The 22,267-nt window shown below is 42.7% G+C and overlaps 1 protein-coding gene across 1 annotated transcript; it reads left to right on the top strand.

Annotated features, from left to right (window-relative positions):
* The first annotated feature begins 769 nt into the window (after nt 1-769).
* On the top strand, nt 770-21,363 carry LOC138961677 (uncharacterized). Its single transcript, XM_070333348.1, has 13 exons — nt 770-888; nt 2,947-3,043; nt 3,629-3,812; nt 4,601-4,856; nt 5,322-5,448; nt 6,738-6,894; nt 7,197-7,404; nt 8,797-8,917; nt 10,672-10,849; nt 11,726-11,984; nt 18,397-18,523; nt 19,092-19,254; nt 20,826-21,363. Exons 1-13 carry the CDS (start codon nt 825-827, stop codon nt 21,024-21,026), a joined length of 2,142 nt encoding a protein of 713 aa, XP_070189449.1. The 5' UTR covers nt 770-824; the 3' UTR covers nt 21,027-21,363.
* The last annotated feature ends 904 nt before the right edge of the window (nt 21,364-22,267 follow it).

Raw genomic sequence — 22,267 nt, 5'->3', positions numbered from 1 at the left:
AGTTTGGACTAAACGTATGTCGGTGGACTTTGAAACCAGACAAGGATGACAGTGTGTGTGTGTGTGTGTGTGTGTGTGTGTGTGTGTGTGTGTGTGTGTGTGTGTGTGTGTGTATCAGTGTGTGTGCGTGTGTGTGTGCGTATGTGTGTGTGTGTTTATAGATGTGCGTGCGTGTGTGTGTGTGTGTGTGTGTATAACGATTCCCGGACAAGCACATTCTACACAAAATCATACTACCCGAGAACGCCGATTTTCAGAAGGATAGTGCGTTTAAGATATGCTTTTTTCGGAATGACATGTGAGGAAGAAACGATGATTGTGAACAGTGTTTGGCTAATTCGACAGATGCTATAAGGGACACTTGGTGATTGGTTCAGTGTATGAAGATTGCACAACTGACTCGCTGTTGTAAGCGTGATTGATTGTTTGATTGTTTGATTGATTTATTGATTGATTGATTGCTTGCTTGATTGCTTGATTGATTGATTGATTGATTGATTGATTTATTGCTTAATTAATTGATTGATTGATTGATTGATTGCTTAATTAATCAATTGATTGATTGAATGCTCGATCGCTTGACTGATTGATTAATTGATTGTTTGCGTGACTAGAAAAGTGTGCATTACTTGTTTTGGTAATCGACTAATTGATACAAATGACTGATTTATGACCGGATCGTGTGGTTTTGCATCTACGTCTGCGTGAGTATGCTTTTAATTGCTGTCAGCTATTTATCCAGCTAAATCCTCGCTCACGTGGGTTCATGTTCAGGTTAAGTGTGTGCATGTGTTTACCTCCAGCCTGCACTTCACACCGACATCATGAGGACTCCCCTAGTGTTCCTCTTCACTGCTTTTCTGTCTTTGAACTTTCAACGCAGCTTTGGTGAGTAAATGTAATGTTTTATTTGAACTTTTTTGTCAACTGTTCAGCGTTTACATTCGATTAATACTTGTCAGCTGTCATTTGTGTTAGGGAAAGAAGCCATTTGCAAAATGAATAGAGTTTAAGAATTATTCGTGTTGGGGGCTATAATGAACCCACACTTTGCGGGAATGCTGTCAAAGACAAAAAGTACTTGTACAGTTAGTCTTCCTTCTCAAAGACTCAAAGACTCAAGGACTCAAAAATGTTACTGTCGTTATAACAACAAGGAAACCAATAATTACATTCATGTAGATTTGTTTGCTTTGGGGCGATCATGAACCCGAACTTGATGGGAAGGCTATACGGAATACACTCAATACTCGTATAGTTTGTCCTCATTCTGTCTCTCCTTATTTTTTTGTTTTTTTCTCTTCGTTCTCGATAAAATAAATCCAAAAATCATTTCGTCATATAATCATTCATTCGCTTGCGGTTTCGTGGCAGGCGGAAGAAAAAATCAGCCAGATAAGTTTTCGTTATTAATTGTCTATGTACTTAAAAGACCGTTGGGTCGATATATTTGTGAATGTATTGTTTTGTCAATAACAACCGTTCCAACAACCTACCTTCCTTGTTTTTTGATTCTCCGTTCTCGATAGTTAGGCCTATATTAAGAACATTAAACAACAAAAGGAAAACACAGAAGACAAAAATCCGAGAACAATCAACTTAATGGTATTTCTTTTTATTTCCAATATTCGGCTACTAGCCTTCATCGGGGTGAATAGCAAGGTGACTTTAAATGATTACATTTCGATCATATGTTTGCTTCTGCTGTGGTATTTCATGTTTGTTATATTAAAAGAAAAGACTATTTTGTGTGTGAATATTTGTTTGTCTGTTAACTTTAAAGACCGTTGGGTCGAAATATCTGTGAATGTATTGTTTTGTCAATAACAAACGTTCCTATTTGTTTGTCTGTTCACTTAAAAGACCGTTGGGTCGAAATATCTGTGAATGTATTGTTTTGTCAATAACAAACGTTCCTATTTGTTTGTCTGTTCACTTAAAAGACCGTTGGGTCGAAATATCTGTGAATGTATTGTTTTGTCAATAACAAACGTTCCAACAACCTACCTTTCTTGTTTTTATATTTAGTCAAGTTTTGACTAAATATTTTAACATCGAGGGGGAATCGAAACGAGGGTCGTGGTGTATGTGCGTCTGTCTGTCTGTCTGTCTGTCTGTGTGTGTGTGTGTGTGTAGAGCGATTCAGACTAAACTACTGGACCGATCTTTATGAAATTTGACATGAGAGTTCCTGGGTATGAAATCCCCGAACGTTTTTTTCATTTTTTTGATAAATGTCTTTGATGACGTCATATCCGGCTTTTCGTGAAAGTTGAGGCGGCACTGTCACGCCCTCACTTTTCAACCAAATTGGTTGAAATTTTGGTCAAGTAATCTTCGACGAAGCCCGGACTTCGGTATTGCATTTCAGCTTGGTGGCTTAAAAATTAATTAATGACTTTGGTCATTAAAAATCTGAAAATTGTAAAAAAAAAAAAAAATTTATAAAACGATCCAAATTTACGTTTATCTTATTCTCCATTATTTGCTGATTCCAAAAACATATAAATATGTTATATTCGGATTAAAAACAAGCTCTGAAAATTAAATATATAAAAATTATTATCAATTTTTTTTTTAAATCAATTTAAAAACACTTTCATCTTATTCCTTGTCGGTTCCTGATTCCAAAAATATATAGATATGATATGTTTGGATTAAAAACACGCTCAGAAAGTTAAAACGAAGAGAGGTACAGAAAAGCGTGCTATCCTTCTCAGCGCAACGAATACCCCGCTCTTCTTGTCAATTCCACGGGCGCTGCCTTTGCCACGGGCGGTGGAGTGACGATGCTACGAGTATACTGTCTTGCTGCGTTGCGTTGCGTTCAGTTTCATTCTGTGAGTTCGACAGCTACTTGACTAAATATTGTATTTTCGCCTTACGCGACTTGTTTGATTCTTTATTTCTTCGTTTATCTTAATTATGCGATGACTTCTTCTGTAGCGGGCAAGTTTCAGTGTCTGCACGGAGGAAGGTTGAGCGAGACGAGAACGTTTTTTGACAACAAGGACAACTTCGTTATCGTGTCGCTCCCGTGCAGGTGAGAATTCACACACACCGCACAAACGAACGCACGCAAGCAACCACGCATGCACGCACACGAACGCACACACGCACACTCACAATCACGCACACACATAAACATACGTACGCACGCACACACACACACGCACACAATCACGTACACACACACACACACACACACACACACTCATACACTCATACACACATACTCCCCCCCTCCACGCACACACACACAGCAAAGTGAATGTTCCCTAGCCTCACCAATGATCATCAACCTTTCCACAAAACGTGCGTCCAAACTGCTGTCTTGGATACCCTATATTTAACAGATACAAGCTGGCGAATCTTGCCTGCCATGGCGTCCAAACTGCTGTCTTGGATACCCTATATTTAACAGATACAAGCTGGCGAATCTTGCCTGCCATGGCGTCCAAACTGCTGTCTTGGATACCCTATATTTAACAGATACAAGCTGGCGAATCTTGCCTGCCATGGCGTCCAAACTGCTGTCTTGGATACCCTATATTTAACAGATACAAGCTGGCGAATCTTGCCTGCCATGGCGTCCAAACTGCTGTCTTGGATACCCTATATTTAACAGATACAAGCTGGCGAATCTTGCCTGCCGTGGCGACCGAACTGAAATCTTCGCTGAAAACGCTGTGGACGAAACGTCAGACGAGGTTGCCTACATGACTGGCGTTACTGTCAACATCACCACTGTCAATGACAACGCCAGAATCTCCTACCAGACTTTGACAGTCACCAATGACACGCTAAAGCAGGTAGGTGGAATGGGTTGATAATATACGACACCGATACATGTATGCACAGCCTGGGAGTACCCGACGATTGATGTTCTACTGCTGCTATGTTGAAGTCACCGAGACAAACTTCGATTTTTTTCGAATTCTTTGTCACTTCCTCGGGAGACATGCAGAAGACGTGACAGAATTCTTACTTGACGCCAATCGGGGATCCTTTGGGATGGTTGTTATGGGCACGTGGTCCTGATCTTCTTCTTCTTCTTCGTTCATGGGCCTAGACTCCCACGTTCACTCATGTTTTTAACACAAGTGGATTTTTACGTGTATGACCGTTTTTACCCCGTCATTCAGGCAGCCATACGCCGATTGCGGTGGAGGCATGCTGGGTATTTTCGTGTTTCTATAACCCACCGAAATCTGACATGGGTTACATGATCTTTTCCGTGCGCACTTGGTTTTGTGCTTGCGTGTACACACGAAGGGGGTTAAGTCACTAGCAGGTCTGCAAATAAGTTGACCTGGGAGATCGGAAAAATCTCCACTCTTAACCCACCAGGCGGCAGCGACCGGGATTTGAACTCACGACCTCCCAATTAAGAGGCCGACGTCTTACCACCACGCCACTGCGCCCATCAGTGGTCCTGATCGAGAGGATGCACATTTATGTTGACATAGCATACATTGAGCATGGCATATAGCTTAACATTTCTTTCAGATAAGACAATTAAACAAAAGAGATTTTCTAGAATGTGTCTTTTTGAGTTTACCATTGAGGGTATGAAATCTCCGTTCTCACTGTGTTTAAGTACATGGACACAGAAGAATACGACACCAGCCCCTGGACATGGGTTTCCACAGGCAGCGAGGTTGACCAGTCCAAGAAAGTTACTGGTCAGTACGACCTTGACGCCCAGCTGGCCGTTGTCAATGTTGGCAAGCTGACCGTGTCTTTCCGCTACGTCAGTCCCAGTCAGTTCCGTCTGCCCAGCCGTCCCACTCTCAAGATTGAATGCGGCGGCCAAGAGTTGCAAGCTTTCGAGAAATACCCGCAGACTGTTTGTGGTGAGTGGTGTCAGGGAGGGGGTATAGAAATGGGGTGCGGAGGGGGGGGGGGGCGGGCAAAGACAGTAGCAGACAGACGGACGGATAGATGGACGGTCGGATGTACGAACGAAGAGAACAGACAATTAAGCAGTTGGACAGGCAGGTAGACAGGCAGGTAGACGGGCAGGTAGACAGGCATATGCAGACAAAAACAGGCTCACATCAACATACACATTAACACAGACACCGACGCACGTAGATCATAAGAACACACACAGAAACACACACAGAAACACACACACAGACACACACACACACACACACACACTCACACACACACACGTACACACACACACACACACACACACACATTGGCTCTGTAAGTTTACGGTTGGATGTACAAACGGCTTTGAAAAAAAAATGATATTAAAGAAAAGAGTTAAAAAGGTGAAGGAAACAAGTTAACCATTTTGTCATGTGCAGGAAGCATGGACAACTCAGACAAAGACATGCTGGCTGTTGACGACGAGGTGCCGGCCGACCCGCACCACCAGGAACTACGTTACAGGAATGATTACGTCATCCTGGCCCATCAACTCGTTGAACAAAAGTAAGTTTTCGAAGACTAACGAAAAAAGATGTGGCATTGTGGAGTTGGAATGTAGTGAAAAGAGATGGGATCATTTGCAACGAGATGAGGTTACGTAAGGCGAGATATCTTCTTCTTCCTCTTCTTCGTTCATGGGCTTAGATTCCCACGTTCACTCGTGTTTTTAGCACGAGTGGATTTTTACGTGTATGACCGTTTTTACCCCGCCATTCAGGCAGCATACGCCGATTTCGGGGGAGGCATGCTGGGTATTTTCGTGTTTCTATAACCCACCGAAATCTGACATGGATTACAGGATCTTTTCCGTGCGCACTTGGTCTTATGCTTGCGTGTACACACGAAAGGGGTCAAGTCAGTAGCAGGTCTGCACATAAGTTGACCTGGGAGATCGGACAAATCTCCACTCTTAACCCACCAGGCGGCAGCGACCGGGATTCGAACTCACGACCTCCCGATTAGGAGGCCGACGTCTTACCACCACGCCACTGCGCCCGTCTAGTTCGTAGTATCAAGATGTGCCGAATGCTATTTTAATTATCTGTTGTATAATTATATGGCGAGGAAAAGACACGTCTGAGGTATGTTCAAAAAAGGGAATAAAGGTGATAAGCTCAGTTGTTCTTGGCATTTCTCACTTCGGCTCGGCTCAGATTTGTTCAGTTCGGTTCGGACAATACAGATTTTAATTCCTGAATCCAACGGTTTGTGTTCGTTTCTACAAATGCGTACCCACCAGAACTGAATAATGTGTATAACAGTGTTTTATATAACTTACTGATAGTTTGTCTTGTTGCCATGACTGAATGATGGTTTCTATGGTAACTTTGTTTTGCATTTCAACATCATACTCCCCTGCCGAATTGGCAAATAAATACAGTAACATGTAAACAAAACAAAAAAAAATTAAAATTAATACATTTTTAAAAAAGAACTGAATACTACACACTTCTTGACGACGAAAGGAAGTAGGGACTCTACACGGAGAGTGCAAGAATCCGACGGCTTGCCGATTAAAATTCATTTAGATAATTAGCATAGAACTTTACGCAGAAGTTTCGAGCAAATCATTACAGGGTTGTATCTACATTACAGCACAGTAAATGTCCACAGAACTTGTCATGGTCCGTTCCGCCAGAAAACTCTTCCATGATAAGCTTTTGCTTAAGTTGGTGCCCTAGTTACATATCATTGATTGTTTCCTTTTTATGTATTTGAATAAAAATTGTGTTTAAACAAACGCCAACGTGTGCACTTCTTCGCACTAATAGTTTTGTTCTCCATTTCCGCAGAAACCCGTTATGTAAAGAAGCGAGAAGCATCGTGACATCGAGCCAGTGCAGCAGAGACCTGGGAGACGTGATGCACGAGTGTGACATACTCACCACTGGTATCTCCTACAGCCACTACGGGAAATGCATACGGAAACACAACTTGGACTTCTTCAAGGTAAATCGTAGATTGTGTCAAAGTTTTTTCTTTCTTATCGTTTTAAAGCGTGGTTGTTGGTTGTTGGTTGTTGGTTGGTGGTGGTGGTTGGTGGTGGTTGGTGGGTGGTGTTTAGTGGTTGGTGGTTAGTGGGTGGTGGTTGGTGGGTGGTGGGTGTTGGGTGGTGGTTGGTGTTGGTGTTATCGTCATCATCATCATCATCATCATCATCATCATCATCATCATCGTCGTCGTTGTCGTCGTCGCCGGTCGTCGTTGTCGTCGTCGTCGTCATTATCTCTTGATACCAACTGTGTGTACAGGTGTACGTGACGTGTCTACGCGTGCTGTGTGAGACGTCAGGATATACGTCACAAGTAACGTGCAAGACACTACAAGAAGTTGACAACGCCTGTGGAGACATCCCCTACGCTCACATGAAGATCAGCAGCTTCCTCTCCAAAGCTCAGTGTCAGTCCAAGAAGCCTAAAGACGACTCTCCCCCGGCCAAGTACGACCCGTACCCTAAAAGTAAGGCATTCACGACCAAAGAGTTTGAAAGCAGAGCTGCAAAGTAGGCCTTGATAAAGTAAAAAAGTGACTGTTAAGAAGACAATTTCAAGAGCTTAAATTTGACATGTAACATAATATGATTTCTTGAAGGAATGAGCATGACATTTCAAACTTTTGGGTCATACTCTCATTTCAGTAAAGACTTGCAAGAGTTAATCTCATTTGCGTCTGTCATGTCTTTTGCGAGTTCTGTTACAACTTAGGAATCCATCTTTGTGGGTTTTGTGTGTGTGTGTTTATGATCTATGCACATATAATAGCGTGGATGGATCTCTTGTCTAAGGCAGGACCGTATGAATTCCGTTTCGCTCAAATTACTTTTTGCCCTTTGGTAATTTCGCCCTAAGTCTCATTTCTGTAGTGAAACTTCGCCCCGTTTGGTCTTATACTCGCCTGTTGACATCTTAGTATGTTAATAAACAAAGAATTACTGTACTCACCGATACAAGAACGACACAAGACGTATTCGTATCGTATCGTCTTGTGCCGTTCTTGTATCGGTGAGTACAGTAATCCTTTGTTTTTTTAAACTTTGTTCATCTTACCACAGTCACTTCGTTGTTTAGATCTTAGTATGTGTAAAAGTTACCTGTTACTTGACTTCCATCGTGATTTGTTGACAAGCCATCCCTTTTGAAGTTGAAATAAGACTGCAAATGGTCTTGCAGATCTTTTTAAGATAAATCTTTCAGGTTTGACTCACTTGTGTATGCTAATAGGGCGTTATTTTTGTGATTCTCTGTATCAATGGATAGATGCAATGATGGATGGATGGATGAAAGGAGGATTTGTGAATAGGTGATTGAACAAATCCAAAAATAAAGAGACTGCCAACGTTCCAAAATTCAGAATAAAAAAAAAACCAAGAAACAAAAACCAAACTTACTTTTTTACTGATACACACACACACACACACACACACACACACACACACACACACACACACACACACACACACACACACACACACACACACACACACACACACACACACTACTTTAAAAAAAAAAAAAAAAAGAAACGAAATAAAGAAACAAAAAAAACCTACTTTTCTTGTTTTTTGAAGGTGATTGAACAGGTTTATCGAAGGAAGATTGTGTGTTAATTAGATGAGTAGATCTTGGTTGATCAACTACTGTTAAAAGTTCAGAGTTCGGGGGGTTATAGAAACACGAAAATACCCAGCATGCTTCCCCCGAAAGTGGCGTATGGCTGCCTGAACGGCGGGGTAAAAACGGTCATAGACAGAAAAACCTACTCGTGCAAAATCATGAGTGAACGCGGGAGTTTCAGCCCATGAACGAAGAAAAAGAAGGAGATGAAGTATTCCGTTTGGTTTACTTCACACAGAACGCAAGGACACGTGTCGGGTCGCTGACAGGGAGCTGACCAAGGGCAGCAAAGAGAAGGTGCTTGGCCATTACCACGCCTTCTCCAAACGTAGCGATGTGCGGGTGGAGCTACCCTGCAGGTTAGTAAGACATAAGACATAAGACATAAGAGACATAAGATTTCATTTCAACCACGTGCTTTACACAGGAATATATCTTGGTTTGAGTTCATTCAATACATAAAACATTCAAACACAACAACCAAACAGAGTGCTAACAGAACTGCATACACACACTCACTTACACCCACACGCACGCACACATACACACACATACACACACACACATACACACACACACACGCACGCACACGCACACACACACACACACAAACACACACACAAAACACACACGCACACACACACACGCACGCACACACACACACACAGACATACACACACACACACACACACCCCTGTACCCCTGCTGCATTAAGGAAGCCCCCCCCACCCCCTTCTCATACACTAGGTTCAGCCCTGTTGAGGTCTGTAATGGTTTATATTATGGTTTTCGTGGGAAGGAAGTATTCTTTAAAGACCCACTCAGTTTGCCCTACTGTCTCAGATCTGGTCAGGCTTTTACACGGGATAAGACACCCTCACAGCTTTCTGTGGTGAGTTGGAACATTGCCGAAAAGGGCACCAGTGCATAGAGAGCATCCAGGCTGTTTATTGTTGGTATGTGACCAAATAGAGGGATGGTTTTATTCCATGTCAAAGCATGATCAGATCTGAGACAGCGAGGCCAACTGTTTTCACGAGGTGGAGTGGGCCTTTAACTGTTTTCACGAGGCGGAGTGGGCCTTTAACTGTTTTCACGAGGTGGAGTGGACCTTTAATTGTTTTCACGAGGTGGAGTGGGCCTTTAACTGTTTTCACGAGGCGGAGTGGACCTTTAACTGTTTTGAGAAGGCGGAGTGGGCCTTTAACTGTTTTCACGAGGCGGAGTGGACCTTTAACTGTCTTCACGAGGCGGAGTGGACCTTTAACTGTCTTCACGAGGCGGAGTGGACCTTTAACTGTCTTCACGAGGCGGAGTGGACCTTTAACTGTCTTCACGAGGCGGAGTGGGCCTTTAACTGTTTTCACGAGGTGGAGTGGGCCTTTAACTGTGTTCACGAGGCGGAGTGGACCTTTAACTGTTTTGAGAAGGCGGAGTGGGCCTTTCACTGTTTTGACGAGGTGGAGTGGGCCTTTAACTGTGTTCACGAGGCGGAGTGGGCCTTTAAATGTTTTCACGAGGCGGAGTGGGCCTTTCACTGTTTTGACGAGGTGGAGTGGGCCTTTAACTGTTTTCACGAGGTGGAGTGGGCCTTTCACTGTTTTGACGAGGTGGAGTGGGGCTTTAACTGTTTTCACGAGGTGGAGTGGGGCTTTAACTGTTTTCCCGAGGTGGAGTGGGGCTTTAACTGTGTTCACGAGGTGGAGTGGGCCTTTCACTGTTTTGACGAGGTGGAGTGTGCCTTTAACTGTTTTCACAAGGTGGAGTGGGCCTTTAACTGTTTTCACGAGGTGGAGTGGGCCTTTAACTGTTTTCACGAGGCGGAGTGGGCCTTTAACTGTTTTGACGAGGTGGAGTGGGCCTTTAACTGTTTTGACGAGGTGGAGTGGGCCTTTAACTGTTTTCACGAGGCGGAGTGTGCCTTTAACTGTTTTCACGAGCGGAGTGGGCCTTTAACTGTTTTCACAAGGCGGAGTGGGCCTTTAACTGTTTTCACAAGGCGGAGTGGGCCTTTAACTGTTTTCACGAGGCGGAGTGGGCCTTCAAACACCAACAACAACGCCATGAAACTAAACTTTATCTGTTATCTGTTTATACCCATCCCTATTCACAGGTACAAGCTAGCAAACATCACGTGCGGTGGTGTCCACACTGTCATCGACGGAGATCACAGCATCGACAAGGAGGGTCTAGCCTACCTGAGCGGCGTCACAGTCACCATGGCAATCACCAGCGATGACGGAACGCTCACCAGGCATATGAACAAAATCTCAAACAGAAAGTTTAAACAGGTGAGAAGAAGTTGCACAGGAATGAGTTTGCTATGCTTCCAGGATTGTTTGTTAATGATGGGTGTTTTCACAGCTGGTGTGCAACAAAAACGAAACACACTTGGCATTCATTCACCCCTCCATACAGCCAACCATGAACCAACTACCAACCCAACCCCTTACCCATTTCCCTCTTTCTTTTTACATTTAGTCAAGTTTTGATTTCTTTCTTTCTATCTTTCGGTGTTTTTTTTCTTTGGCTAGATGCAAAAACCCTTTTGCTTTCTTGCATAATTATAACGTGTCACAGCGCAAAAGAAAAAGTGGCTTTTTTTAACACAAGTTTTCTTCTTCTTCTTCTTCTTCTGCGTTCGTGGGCTGAAACTCCCACGTACAATCGTGTTTTTGCACGAGTGGAATTGTACGTGTATGACCGTTTTGACCCCGCCATTAAGGCAGCCACACGCCGCTTTCGGAGGAAGCATGCTGGGTATTTTCGTGTTTCTATAACCCACCGAACTCTGACATGGATTACAGGATCTTTTCCGTGCGCACTTGGTCTTGTGCTTGCGTGTACACACGAAGGGGGATAAGCCACTAGCAGGTCTGCACATAAGTTGACCTGGGAGATCGGAAAAATCTCCACACTTAACCCACCAGGCGGCCGGGGCCGGGATTCGAACCCTCGACCTTCCGATTAAGAGGCCGACGTCTTACCACCCCGCCACAGCGCCCGTCACAAGTTTTCGATATCAACAATAAAATCATTATATCATTAAATAAAGAAAGAAGGTTAGATGTCTATCTGTTTTGGGTTTCAGTTAATCCTCACCTGCCGACAGTTTTCAACACCTAACTCGAATGTGTTTTGCGACTTGTGTCTCATTTGTTTTTCAGTACATAGCCAGAGGCAAGTTTAAGAAGAACCCCTGGCAGTGGTCCTACGCTGGACCGGTAAAGCCTAAGAAAGAAGAACAGGTCACCGGTGACTACAACGACACCACGAAGTCCGCAATCCTGACCCACAATGATCTGACCCTGACCTTCACCTACATTGACCCCAAGGCCTCAGACCGACCGGTCAGTGACATACTGACCATTCAGTGTGATGACAAGCGGTTCAAAGCTGATCAAGTCTACCCGGACACTTTGTGTGGTGAGTCTTATTTCTGCGGTTGAAATGTTGGTTTCTTTGTGTTACATGATGTTCACTGACTGATAGACAGGCGGGAATATAGATCTATAGAGAGAGACAACGGTTTCTTACGCCAAATACAAAAACGTGCTTCAAGAGTGAGAGGGGGGGGTGAGGAGAGAGAAAGAGAGAGATATGCGGGAAGAGAGAGAGAGAGAGAGAGAGAGAGAACAGAACAAGAACAAGAACAAGATTTTATTCCTTTAAGGCCTTAGCCCCTTTCGGAAGGGGGCTGGTTACACAAAAGTAGAGCGTGTGTGCAGCAGCAATCCACACACGCGTCGTTTCAAGTGAACAGAAGAAAAGACAATGTATAATCATAAAATACTAATGCTTAAACAGCGTTTTCTAAACATTTAAATGAAAAATACAAGAACTTAGCTACATTGCAAAGTATAGTTTCATTTTTCACAGACAACAACAGTGCAAGTTTGAAGTTCGAAGGACATCTACAAAATTTTGCTGGAATAAATTGACGTCTTAGATTTTCCAGTGCAGGGCAGCATAAAACAAAATGCAATTCATCTTCAGTACAAGATTGACACAAACGACAGACCAAATTATTTTCACTTACAGCTTTATACCTTTCTGTATGTAAAGCAAGTCTGGAAATACCCAATCTAAATTTAACCAAAACATTTAAAATGTGTCTGTTTACTGGAATTGACAAGTATGTTTCTACAAGATTTGTTGTCTTAAAGGTACGGTACAATGCAAACCGGTCGCTAGTCTGAATATGATTATCCCACTCTTGCCACCGGCAGTCAATAATGCGTTGCTTAAAACATGCCAAAAACGAATTAATACAGGCTACACCTTGGTTAATCCATACATACTGAAAACCATATCGACACAGGCACAACCGTACCTGTGATGCCCAAGTAGATTTACCTCTGCTATCTAGAGAAAACAACATCTTATATGCTTTACGAGGTAATCTACTGTCATCCATTCTTGTCAGTTTCAGCCAGTATCTTATGCAACGTACATATGAATTTAAGTAAATGGGATAACGTCCAAATTCACCATATACAAGATCATTAGGAGTACGCCTGTCAACACCTAAAAAACGTTTTAAAGCAAACAAATGCACCTTTTCTACTGTTGCTGCCTGCATCAGACCCCATACCTCGGCACCATACTGAACAATAGGTTGAACTTGTGTGTCAAAAAGCTTGATAAAAACATCCAAAGACAATCTATCGAATTTATACAAATTACTCATAATACACAGTACTGCACGTTTTGCTCTGGCAACTAGATCTTGACAAGCAAAATTAAAGCTTAATTTGGTAGAAAAATAAATACCTAAATACTTGTATGCATTTACTACCTCCATTCTTTGCCCACCAAAATACCAAACTTCACGAGCAGCTAGATATCCACCTTTACGAAAAACCACGATGTTACTTTTCCCCATGTTTACTTTAAGCTCAAGGCGCTGTGAAGCAAAATATAGACTATGTAGTTGTGACTGCAGACCAACAACAGTTTCAGACAGCAAAGTAATATCATCGGCAAACAGTAGAATGAACAATTCAACAATGTCAGGGTTTAAAGTAATACCATGCCTACCATTATCAATGATTTCCAATGCCAGCTCATTTATAAATAGAGCGAATAAAATTGGACTGCACACGTCTCCTTGCTTCACACCTTTTGTACAGTTAATGAAATCTGTTAGTTGAGCACCACATCGTATTTTAGCCTTGACCATTGCATACATACTTTTAATACATCTATACAACTTTCCCTTTATACCATTTTTAATCAAAATTGGCCAGAGCAGTCTGCGTGAGATACTGTCAAAACATTTCTCAAAATCAATGAAAGCTACAAGAGAGAGAGAGAGAGAGAGAGAGAGAGAGAGAGAGAGAGAGAGAGAGAGAGAGAGAGAGAGAGAGAGAGTGAAAAACAGGGGCAGAGAGAGACAGATAGAGAAATAGAGAGAGAGAGAGAGAGAGAAAGAGAGAGAGAGAGAGAAAGAGAGAGGGAGAGGGAGAGAGAGAGAGAGGGGGAAAGAGAGAGGGGGAGAGAGAGAGGGAGAGAGAGAAAGAGAAAGACACAGGGGGAGAGAGAGAGGGAGAGAGAAAGAAAGAAAGAGAGAGGGAGAGGGAGAGAGAGAGAGGGGGAGAGAGAGAAGGAGAGAGAGAGAGAGAGAGAGAGAGAGAGAGAGAGAGAGAGAGAGAGAGAGAGAGAGAGAGAGAGAGAATCAGAATCAGAATCAGAATGGTTTATTTGCTCAGGCAATATGCCCATTGCAAGTTGGGCTGGATTTGGGGAAGGGTATTCGAACACTCAAATATCGAAACCGAAGCCGATAGTGCATTTACACAAAGTTGCATAATAAGAGTGTCCGTTCAAACTGACATTACGACATGTCAGACGTGTCGCGCTCTGAACGAGGCTATAAGTGTCCGTTCAATGCCCATTGTTTTTCACAATACACACGATTTCATGTTCGATCGCGAAACGTTCGTTAACCAAGGTAGAACCGGATCAAGTCAATTAGGATCTTCTGTCTTGCTTGAACCTTCCGTAGATGGTGTTGTGGTATGTTCCATCTGTCCACTGGTCTCCACGAGGCGAGCCGCTGCATGTAGCCTAGTTCCTCTGGAATCATGTTCTTGGAACCCTGCTTGGTGAACCAGAATGTTACTTCATCGCTGTATTCAATCTGTGGGTTGGACACAAGCACAAGATCGTCCGTCTCGAAAATGTACAGCGGTTCTGTTGTGCTGTCATTAGTCACAATCCTGTGATGTGTGTTGTTCCTGCGCCTGTCCCGGAGACGACGCTGCAATGGCCTGTCCATGATTGCCCCAGTATACTCTTTAACTGTGTCAAAAGGATCGTCTTTTTCTGGGTCAATACAGTTTTCCCCAGGCACGCTTTCTGTTGTCATGTGTTCAGCTGTTTCAAGGCCGTGCTCTTCTGCGTGCAATGTCGTTGAATAAACAGAAAATGGGTCGCCACTTGCCAACACAGTCGAGTCACTACTGTTTGCACATGACTTTCCAGCGGTCACCGTGTCGAGGTCTGTGTCAGGTGTGTTATCTTCTTTTGTATGGCAATTACTCAGTTGTTTTTTGGGTGTAGCTTCAAAAAGAGGCACATTAAAAGTTTCACTTGCCTTATCCTCTCGTTTTGCTTTCCTATCCTCAGCTCTCTTCTTATCTCTTCGCATCTGGCTTGGTGATTTTCTGCGATAACATTGAACCTTGTTGTTATGTGTGTCACTGTGAGCGTAACGTGTAGCTGGGTCGCCATCAGTTGCCGCCGGTGCAAGTCTGACAACAAACGTCAAGTTGTACCCATTGCCGGCGATTTTCCATGATGTGACGTGGTGGTCGTGGAGCAGGGCTTGTAGAGATGTACTTGCAGCAGTTGGTAAACCAACGACTGTCATTCTGACGAGTTATTGGCAACTTTGGGTGGAAACGAAGCGCAGCTCAAAAACTCCAATCTGCCCGCTCGGCGAAATCTCGCGAGTCCTTCAGAGAGAGAGAGAGAGAGAGAGAGAGAGATGGAGAGAGAGAGAGAGAGAGAGAGAGAGAGAGAGAGAGAGAGAGAGAGAGCAGACAGGCATACATGGAAACACAAACGCAGACAAATGTAATTATATAAGACATGCATAAACCCAGTGAGCAATCAAATTGACAAACAAGTCGCGTAAGGCGAAAATACAACATTTAGTCAAGCTCAGTCGAACTCACAGAATGAAACTGAACGCACTGCATTTTTTCCGCAAGACCGTATACTCGTAGCATCATCTGTCCACCGCTTGTTTTGAGCGTGTTTTTAATCCAAACATATCATACCTATATGTTTTTGGAATCATGAACCGAAAAGGAATAAGATGAAATTGTTTTTAAATCGATATCGGACATTTAATTTTAATCATAATTTTTATATTTTTAATTTTCAAAGCTTGTTTTTAATCCGAATAAAATTATAACATATTTATATGTTTTTTGGAATCAGCGAATAATGACAAATAAGATGAAATTGTTTTTGGATCGTTTTATAAAAAAAATAATTCTAATTACAATTTTTGGTTTTTTAATGACCAAAATTATTTATTAATTTTTAAGCCTCTAAGCCGAAATGCAATACCAAAGTCTGGCCTTTGTCGAACATTGCCTGGCCAAAATTTCAATCAATTTTATTAAAACAATGAGGGTGTGACAGTGCCGCCTCAACTTTTACAAAAAGCCGGATATGACGTCATCAAAGACATTAATCGAAAAAATGAAGAACACGTCCGGGGATATCATGCCCAGGAACTTTCATGTACAATTTCATAAATATCGGTCCAGTAGTTTACTCTGAATCGCTCTACACACACACACACACACACACACACACACACACACACACACACACACACACACACACACACACACAGACACACAGAGATACACACACACATACACACACACACACACACACACACACACACACACAAGCACACACACACACACACACACACACACACACACACAGACACACACACACACACACACACTTACACCACGACCCTCGTTTCGATTCCCCCTGTATGTTAAAACATTTAGTCAAAACTTGACTAAATGTAACAAGTCGCGTAAGGCGAAAATACAACATTTAGTCAAGTAGCTGTCGAACTCACAGAATGAAACTGAACGCAATGCCATTTTTCAGCAAGACCGTATACTCGTAGCATCGTCAGTTCACCGCTCATGGCAAAGGCAGTGAAATTGACAAGAAGAGCGGGGTAGTAGTTGCGCTAAGAAGGATAGCACGCTTTTCTGTGCCTCTCTTTGTTTTAACTTTCTGAGCGTGTTTTTAATCCAAACATATCATATCTATATGTTTTTGGAATCAGGAACCGACAAGGAATAAGATGAAAGTGTTTTTAAATTGATTTCGACAATTTAATTTTGATAATAATTTTCATATATTTAATTTTCAGAGCTTGTTTTTAATCCAAATATAACATATTTATATGTTTTTGGAATCAGAAAATGATGGAAAATAAGATGAACGTAAATTTGGATCGTTTTATAAATTTTTATTTTTTTTTACAATTTTCAGATTTTTAATGACCAAAGTCATGAATTAATTTTTAAAGGCAGAGTAAGCCTCCCGTAAACCATCACAGATACGGTCAGGCTTTTACACACAGTACAAACACCCTTTCATTTAAACACTCACCAATTGAGAACATCCTAGGTGCCCTCCGTAAAGAGCGAACAATTTTCAAAGAATTTATTTTTGCGTGGTTTATCTTACCCCTGAGCCATCGTGAACCCCTGTGATCCAGTTTTCCCTTTTCACAATGCAGTCGTCATAGTCATTTGAATGCGACTCGACGTGAGCTTATCTACAATAGCACGTTTTTTTATGCACGAAACAACGGCTGTGGTTCACAAGAACTCTAGCGATGGCTTTTGACTGTTGAGAGGAACGGCGATTTGCACTGATAAACCGGCCGTCGTCTGCTACGACCCTTGCGTGACCCTGCTTCCGGGCTTTTCTTTTTTTAAACTTTCACAACTTCGAATTGTTCTGATCTTGTCTTGATGAAAAACGAATTCTTTTATGATTAAAGAATGTTTGTGTAACAAGCTGTCAATTTATTATTTAGATTTTAAAAGTTAGGTCTAGCGCAAAAACGAGGCGCCGTTGTTGTTAACGGAACAAGTCTACGAAAATAAATTCTTGGAAAATGTCTCACGCTCGACAGAAAGCAGCCAGGATGTTCCCGTTCGGTGAGCGTTCAAATGGAAGTATGCTTGTACTGTATTTAGACGCTCGGGGAGCTCTGTGATGGTTTACGGGAGGCTTACTGTGCCTTTAAGCCACCAAGCTGAAATGCAATACCGAAGTCCGGGCTTCGTCGAAGATTACTTGACCAAAATTTCAACCAATTTGGTTGAAAAATGAGGGCGTGACAGTGCCGCCTCAACTTTCACGAAAAGCCGGATATGACGTCATAAAAGACATTTATCAAAAAAATGAAAAAAACGTCTGGGGTTTCATACCCAGGAACTCTCATGTCAAATTTCATAAAGATCGGTCCAGTAGTTTAGTCTGAATCGCTCTACACACACACACACAGACAGACACACACACACACACACACACACGCACGCACGCACGCACGCACATACACCACGACCCTCGTCTCGATTCCCCCTCTACGTTAAAACATTTAGTCAAAACTTGACTAAATGTAAAAAGAAAGAAATGAATAGAAGAAGAGAGGGGGAGACGTATAGACTGACATACAAAGAATAACCAAGCAGGTAGATAGAATTCGCTTACATAAATGGGCTCAGGTTAGTTCCAAAACAAACATGCATTTGAAGATAAACACGTTCCCCTGCAGGCGGTCCGGGAGATAGTTACTACCAGCCCCTGAAGGATGTTCTGGGCAAGGAGGTAGAGCATGACAAGGAGCACTACGATCTGCCCAAAGACCTCGTCCTCCTCGCCAGACAGGACGTCAAACAGACGTTAGTGAGAATTGTGATATTTGTGTCTTTGTGTGTGTGTGTGGGGGGGGGGTTGGTTGGGTTGTGTGTGTGGGGGGGGTTGGTTGGGCATGGGTTGTGTGTGTGTGTGTGTGTGTGTGTGTGTGTGTGTGTGTGTGTGCGTGCGTGTGTGTGTGTGTGTGTGTCGCTGTGTGTCTGTCTGTCTCTGTCTCTGTCTCTGTCTGTGAATCTCTGTCTGTGTACGTCTGAGAGGATGAAAGTCGCTTGTTCATTTTAATGCTTGTCATTCTCTCAGGTGCCAGGAGATTGGTTCCACAAACTCTACAATCTATTGTTCATGCTGTATGCATTTAGAGCGCCTACTTCCCTTTGTTTATCAAATGTGTCCGTCTGTGATTGATCTAAAAGGTCACAAACCTTGCATTAAAATGTCTTCTGAAAACTCTCACATCTCTATCACACAATCATGCAGTTTGCATAGATAAATAACTCTCACATCTCTATCACACAATCATGCAGTTTGCATAGATAAATAACTCTCACATCTCTATCACATAATTTGTAAAAATGAATCCTCCTTGCTTCCCAGGTGCAAGTATTGTAAAGAAGCTTCAACCATCGTTGCTGGTGACTGCAAGGATCTGGGGGACAAACTGTATGAGTGCTACATGATCGCTAAACCAAAAACTGACAATTCCTACTGGTTCCTCTACGGAGAGTGTATGAGAAACAACAGCGTTGACACTTTCAAGGTACGTTAATATCAGACGGTCTTGATCATCATCATTGTCGACGTCGTCATCGTTGTCTTAATAATAATAATCATCGTCGTCATGAGCATCGTCGTCATAACAAGAATCATCAACTTCATCGTCGTCGTCATCATCATCATAAACAACCTCTGGCACATTTTGCGAACCATACCGAGACTAAAAAATAAAAAATAAAAGCGAACATAAAAGCCGACCCACCGGCCCTATGTTTTGGGGTCATGTTACCCTAAACAACATATATTTTTGTTTGGCCTAGTCATATTCTATAGCCATTTTTTTAATAATATTTGCCGACAGGTGTACGCATCGCTCGAGAGAAAAAAAGTGTATTTGTGACCCTCCACCACGAAATGAGTCGCATGTCACCTCGCGCGGTTCTGCGCTAGGCTTAATATAAGGCCAGGGAGTGTCTGGTAACAGTGTGAGGGTCACCTTAGTCACAGGCTTATAACTCAAACAGTTTTCGCTCTTTGCTAAAACGGTTTTCACCACTGGATAGAGCATACAAAACTCTTTAAGAAAATGTACAAATATGAAAATCATGCAAAGGTGACATGCGACTCATTCCGTGGTGGAGGGTCACATTTAACACATCTTTATTTGGTGTTTAACGTCGTTTTCAACCACGAAGGTTATATCGCGACGAGGGAAAGGGGGGAGATGGGATAGGGGAAAGGGGGGAGATGGAATAGAGCCACTTGTTAAGTGTTTCTTGTTCACAAAAGCACCAATCAAAAAATTGCTCCAGGGGCCCGCAACGCAGCACAATATATGACCTTACTGGGAGAATGCAAGTTTCCAGTACAAAGGACTAAACATTTCTTACATACTGCTTGACCAAAATCTTTACAAACATTGACCATATTCTATACAAGAACCACTTAACAAGGGCCAAAGGAGAAACAGAATCCGTTAGTCGCCTCGCACGACATGCGGGGTGCAGAGAAATAAGGATGTGGAAAAGAAGACTTTTGGTAAGTGAAATAAGGTGATGGATCCAGTCAGGTAGAAATAAGACAACAAGAAAAGAATTGGAAAACTGCAGGGAATAGTAGGGAGAGTTTTCTTGGAAGGAAATATAGGTGAAAGGACTGGTAAGGCAGAAATAAGACAAAAGAAGAGAAGAAACAGACCCGTTAGTCGCCTCTTACGACATGCTGGGTAGCATCGGGTAAATTCTTTCTAGTCCCAACCAATATGGGACTCCTCCTAACCCGCGGGAGGTACATTTAACACAGGCATAGCACATTCTAAGCTGTCTTATGTAGGACCAAACAAAAATATATGTTAGTTTAGGGTAACCCGACCGACCCTATTTTGTTCCCGCCGACCCTGAAACGTTTTGTTTCATTTCTAAAAAAACCAAGCACAATAAACAACCTCTGGCACATTTTGCTAACCATACCGAGACTAAAAACAAAAAATAAAAGTGAACATAAAAGCCGACCCACCGACCCTATGTTTTGGGGTCATGTTACCCTAAACAACATATATTTTTGTTTGGTCTAGTCATATTCTATAGCCATTTTTTTAATAATATTTGCCAACAGGTGTACGTGTCGTGTCTACGCGTGCTGTGTGAGACAGAGACAGCGAGCAGTGAAGGCACGTGCAGCACACTACAACACGCGGAGACTGTGTGCGGTGACCTGGCCAGACAGAACCCTAAACACCCGCCACACATGCCTCTCACGGACCTCATCTCTAGGGCCAAGTGTCCCCCTCCTGGCTCAAAGGCCATCAAGACTTAAAGACAAACGACACCGATTACATAAACCAAGACGTCTCTTTTTGACCATGTTTCTTCGAAAGCGAGATGCCTGACGTCAAAAACGAAACAAAGTTCGAGAAAACCTCATTATGCTCATAGTAGCGTCACGTCAAATTTCTGCCACTTATTCTGCATGTCTTCTTATGAAGTTTCGGTAAAAAGACTTCGAGAAATCCTTGCTAATAAACTTTCATATAAGGCCTTTACAGAAGAAGGGACACTTTTACTCTTTCGGTTGACGAAAAACGTGTAATCTCAGCGCCACCGCTGAGCAGATGTTGTGCACTTATAATAAAGACTTTGATTTGAAGAGAAAATTCGACGTCAATCAGCTACAGTCATTGATCTTGTTTAAATTAATTGTGCAGCTGTTGCAAGTGATTGCCTCTGAGCACCGAGTTTTAACTGATTGATTTCACCTTGTGTTCACTCACGTACACACACACACATACACACACACACATACAAACACACACTCACACACACACTTACACACACACACGCTCCCTGACTTTTTATGCATCGAGAAACAAATTTAGTCATCGCTGAATCAGTAGCTTACCTTAAATCCCGACATAAATCAAACAATACCTAGAAAACAAACAAAACTTGCCTTCACACGTGTCAGGCGCCGCCTTCGGCTTGCGCTCGGCCTTTGACCGGTTATCCCCATGGGGAGCAGCCATTGTGGAGAGATCTACTTTTTGACGAAAGTGACCGAACAGCTGTGAATGACGTCTCGGTATATGTGAATGACGTCACAGTCATCGTCACAGTCTGTATCATTTGAAGCATCGCATTCTTCATGACGTCTTTCTGTGTCTGCATCTGCGAAATGTTTGTTCATTCCGAAATCTTTGTCATCTATGTTCAGAACTCTGTCCTTATAGTGTCAGACTAACAGGCCTCCTGAACGAGCCACTTTCCAAGGGCAGCTAAATTCGCGTATGGAAACAGTACTGTCGTCTGGGATGCCGTTTTCAGTGTTATCAGCATTGAAGAATTTGTAAAGAGAAGAAACGATAACAAATAAAAGTCGTGTGTGCATTTTGGGGCTTTTGGAGGGACGATTTCGAGTTTGAATCCGTTCTTGCACATGCTCCAAAGCGTGTAACATACAATCTTGCACACGTTGGCTTTAGTAGTGGCAAAGAAGGAAAGCGTGTGACATTACCTGCTATCCAGACTTGGTCGTGTGACAGACGTTTTCCTCCACACGAG

This window comes from Littorina saxatilis, linkage group LG3 (assembly GCF_037325665.1).
Source record: "Littorina saxatilis isolate snail1 linkage group LG3, US_GU_Lsax_2.0, whole genome shotgun sequence".
NCBI lineage: Eukaryota > Metazoa > Mollusca > Gastropoda > Littorinimorpha > Littorinidae > Littorina > Littorina saxatilis.
Note: the sequence above shows the minus strand (reverse complement) of the source record. Positions and strands in the feature narration are given on the sequence as shown.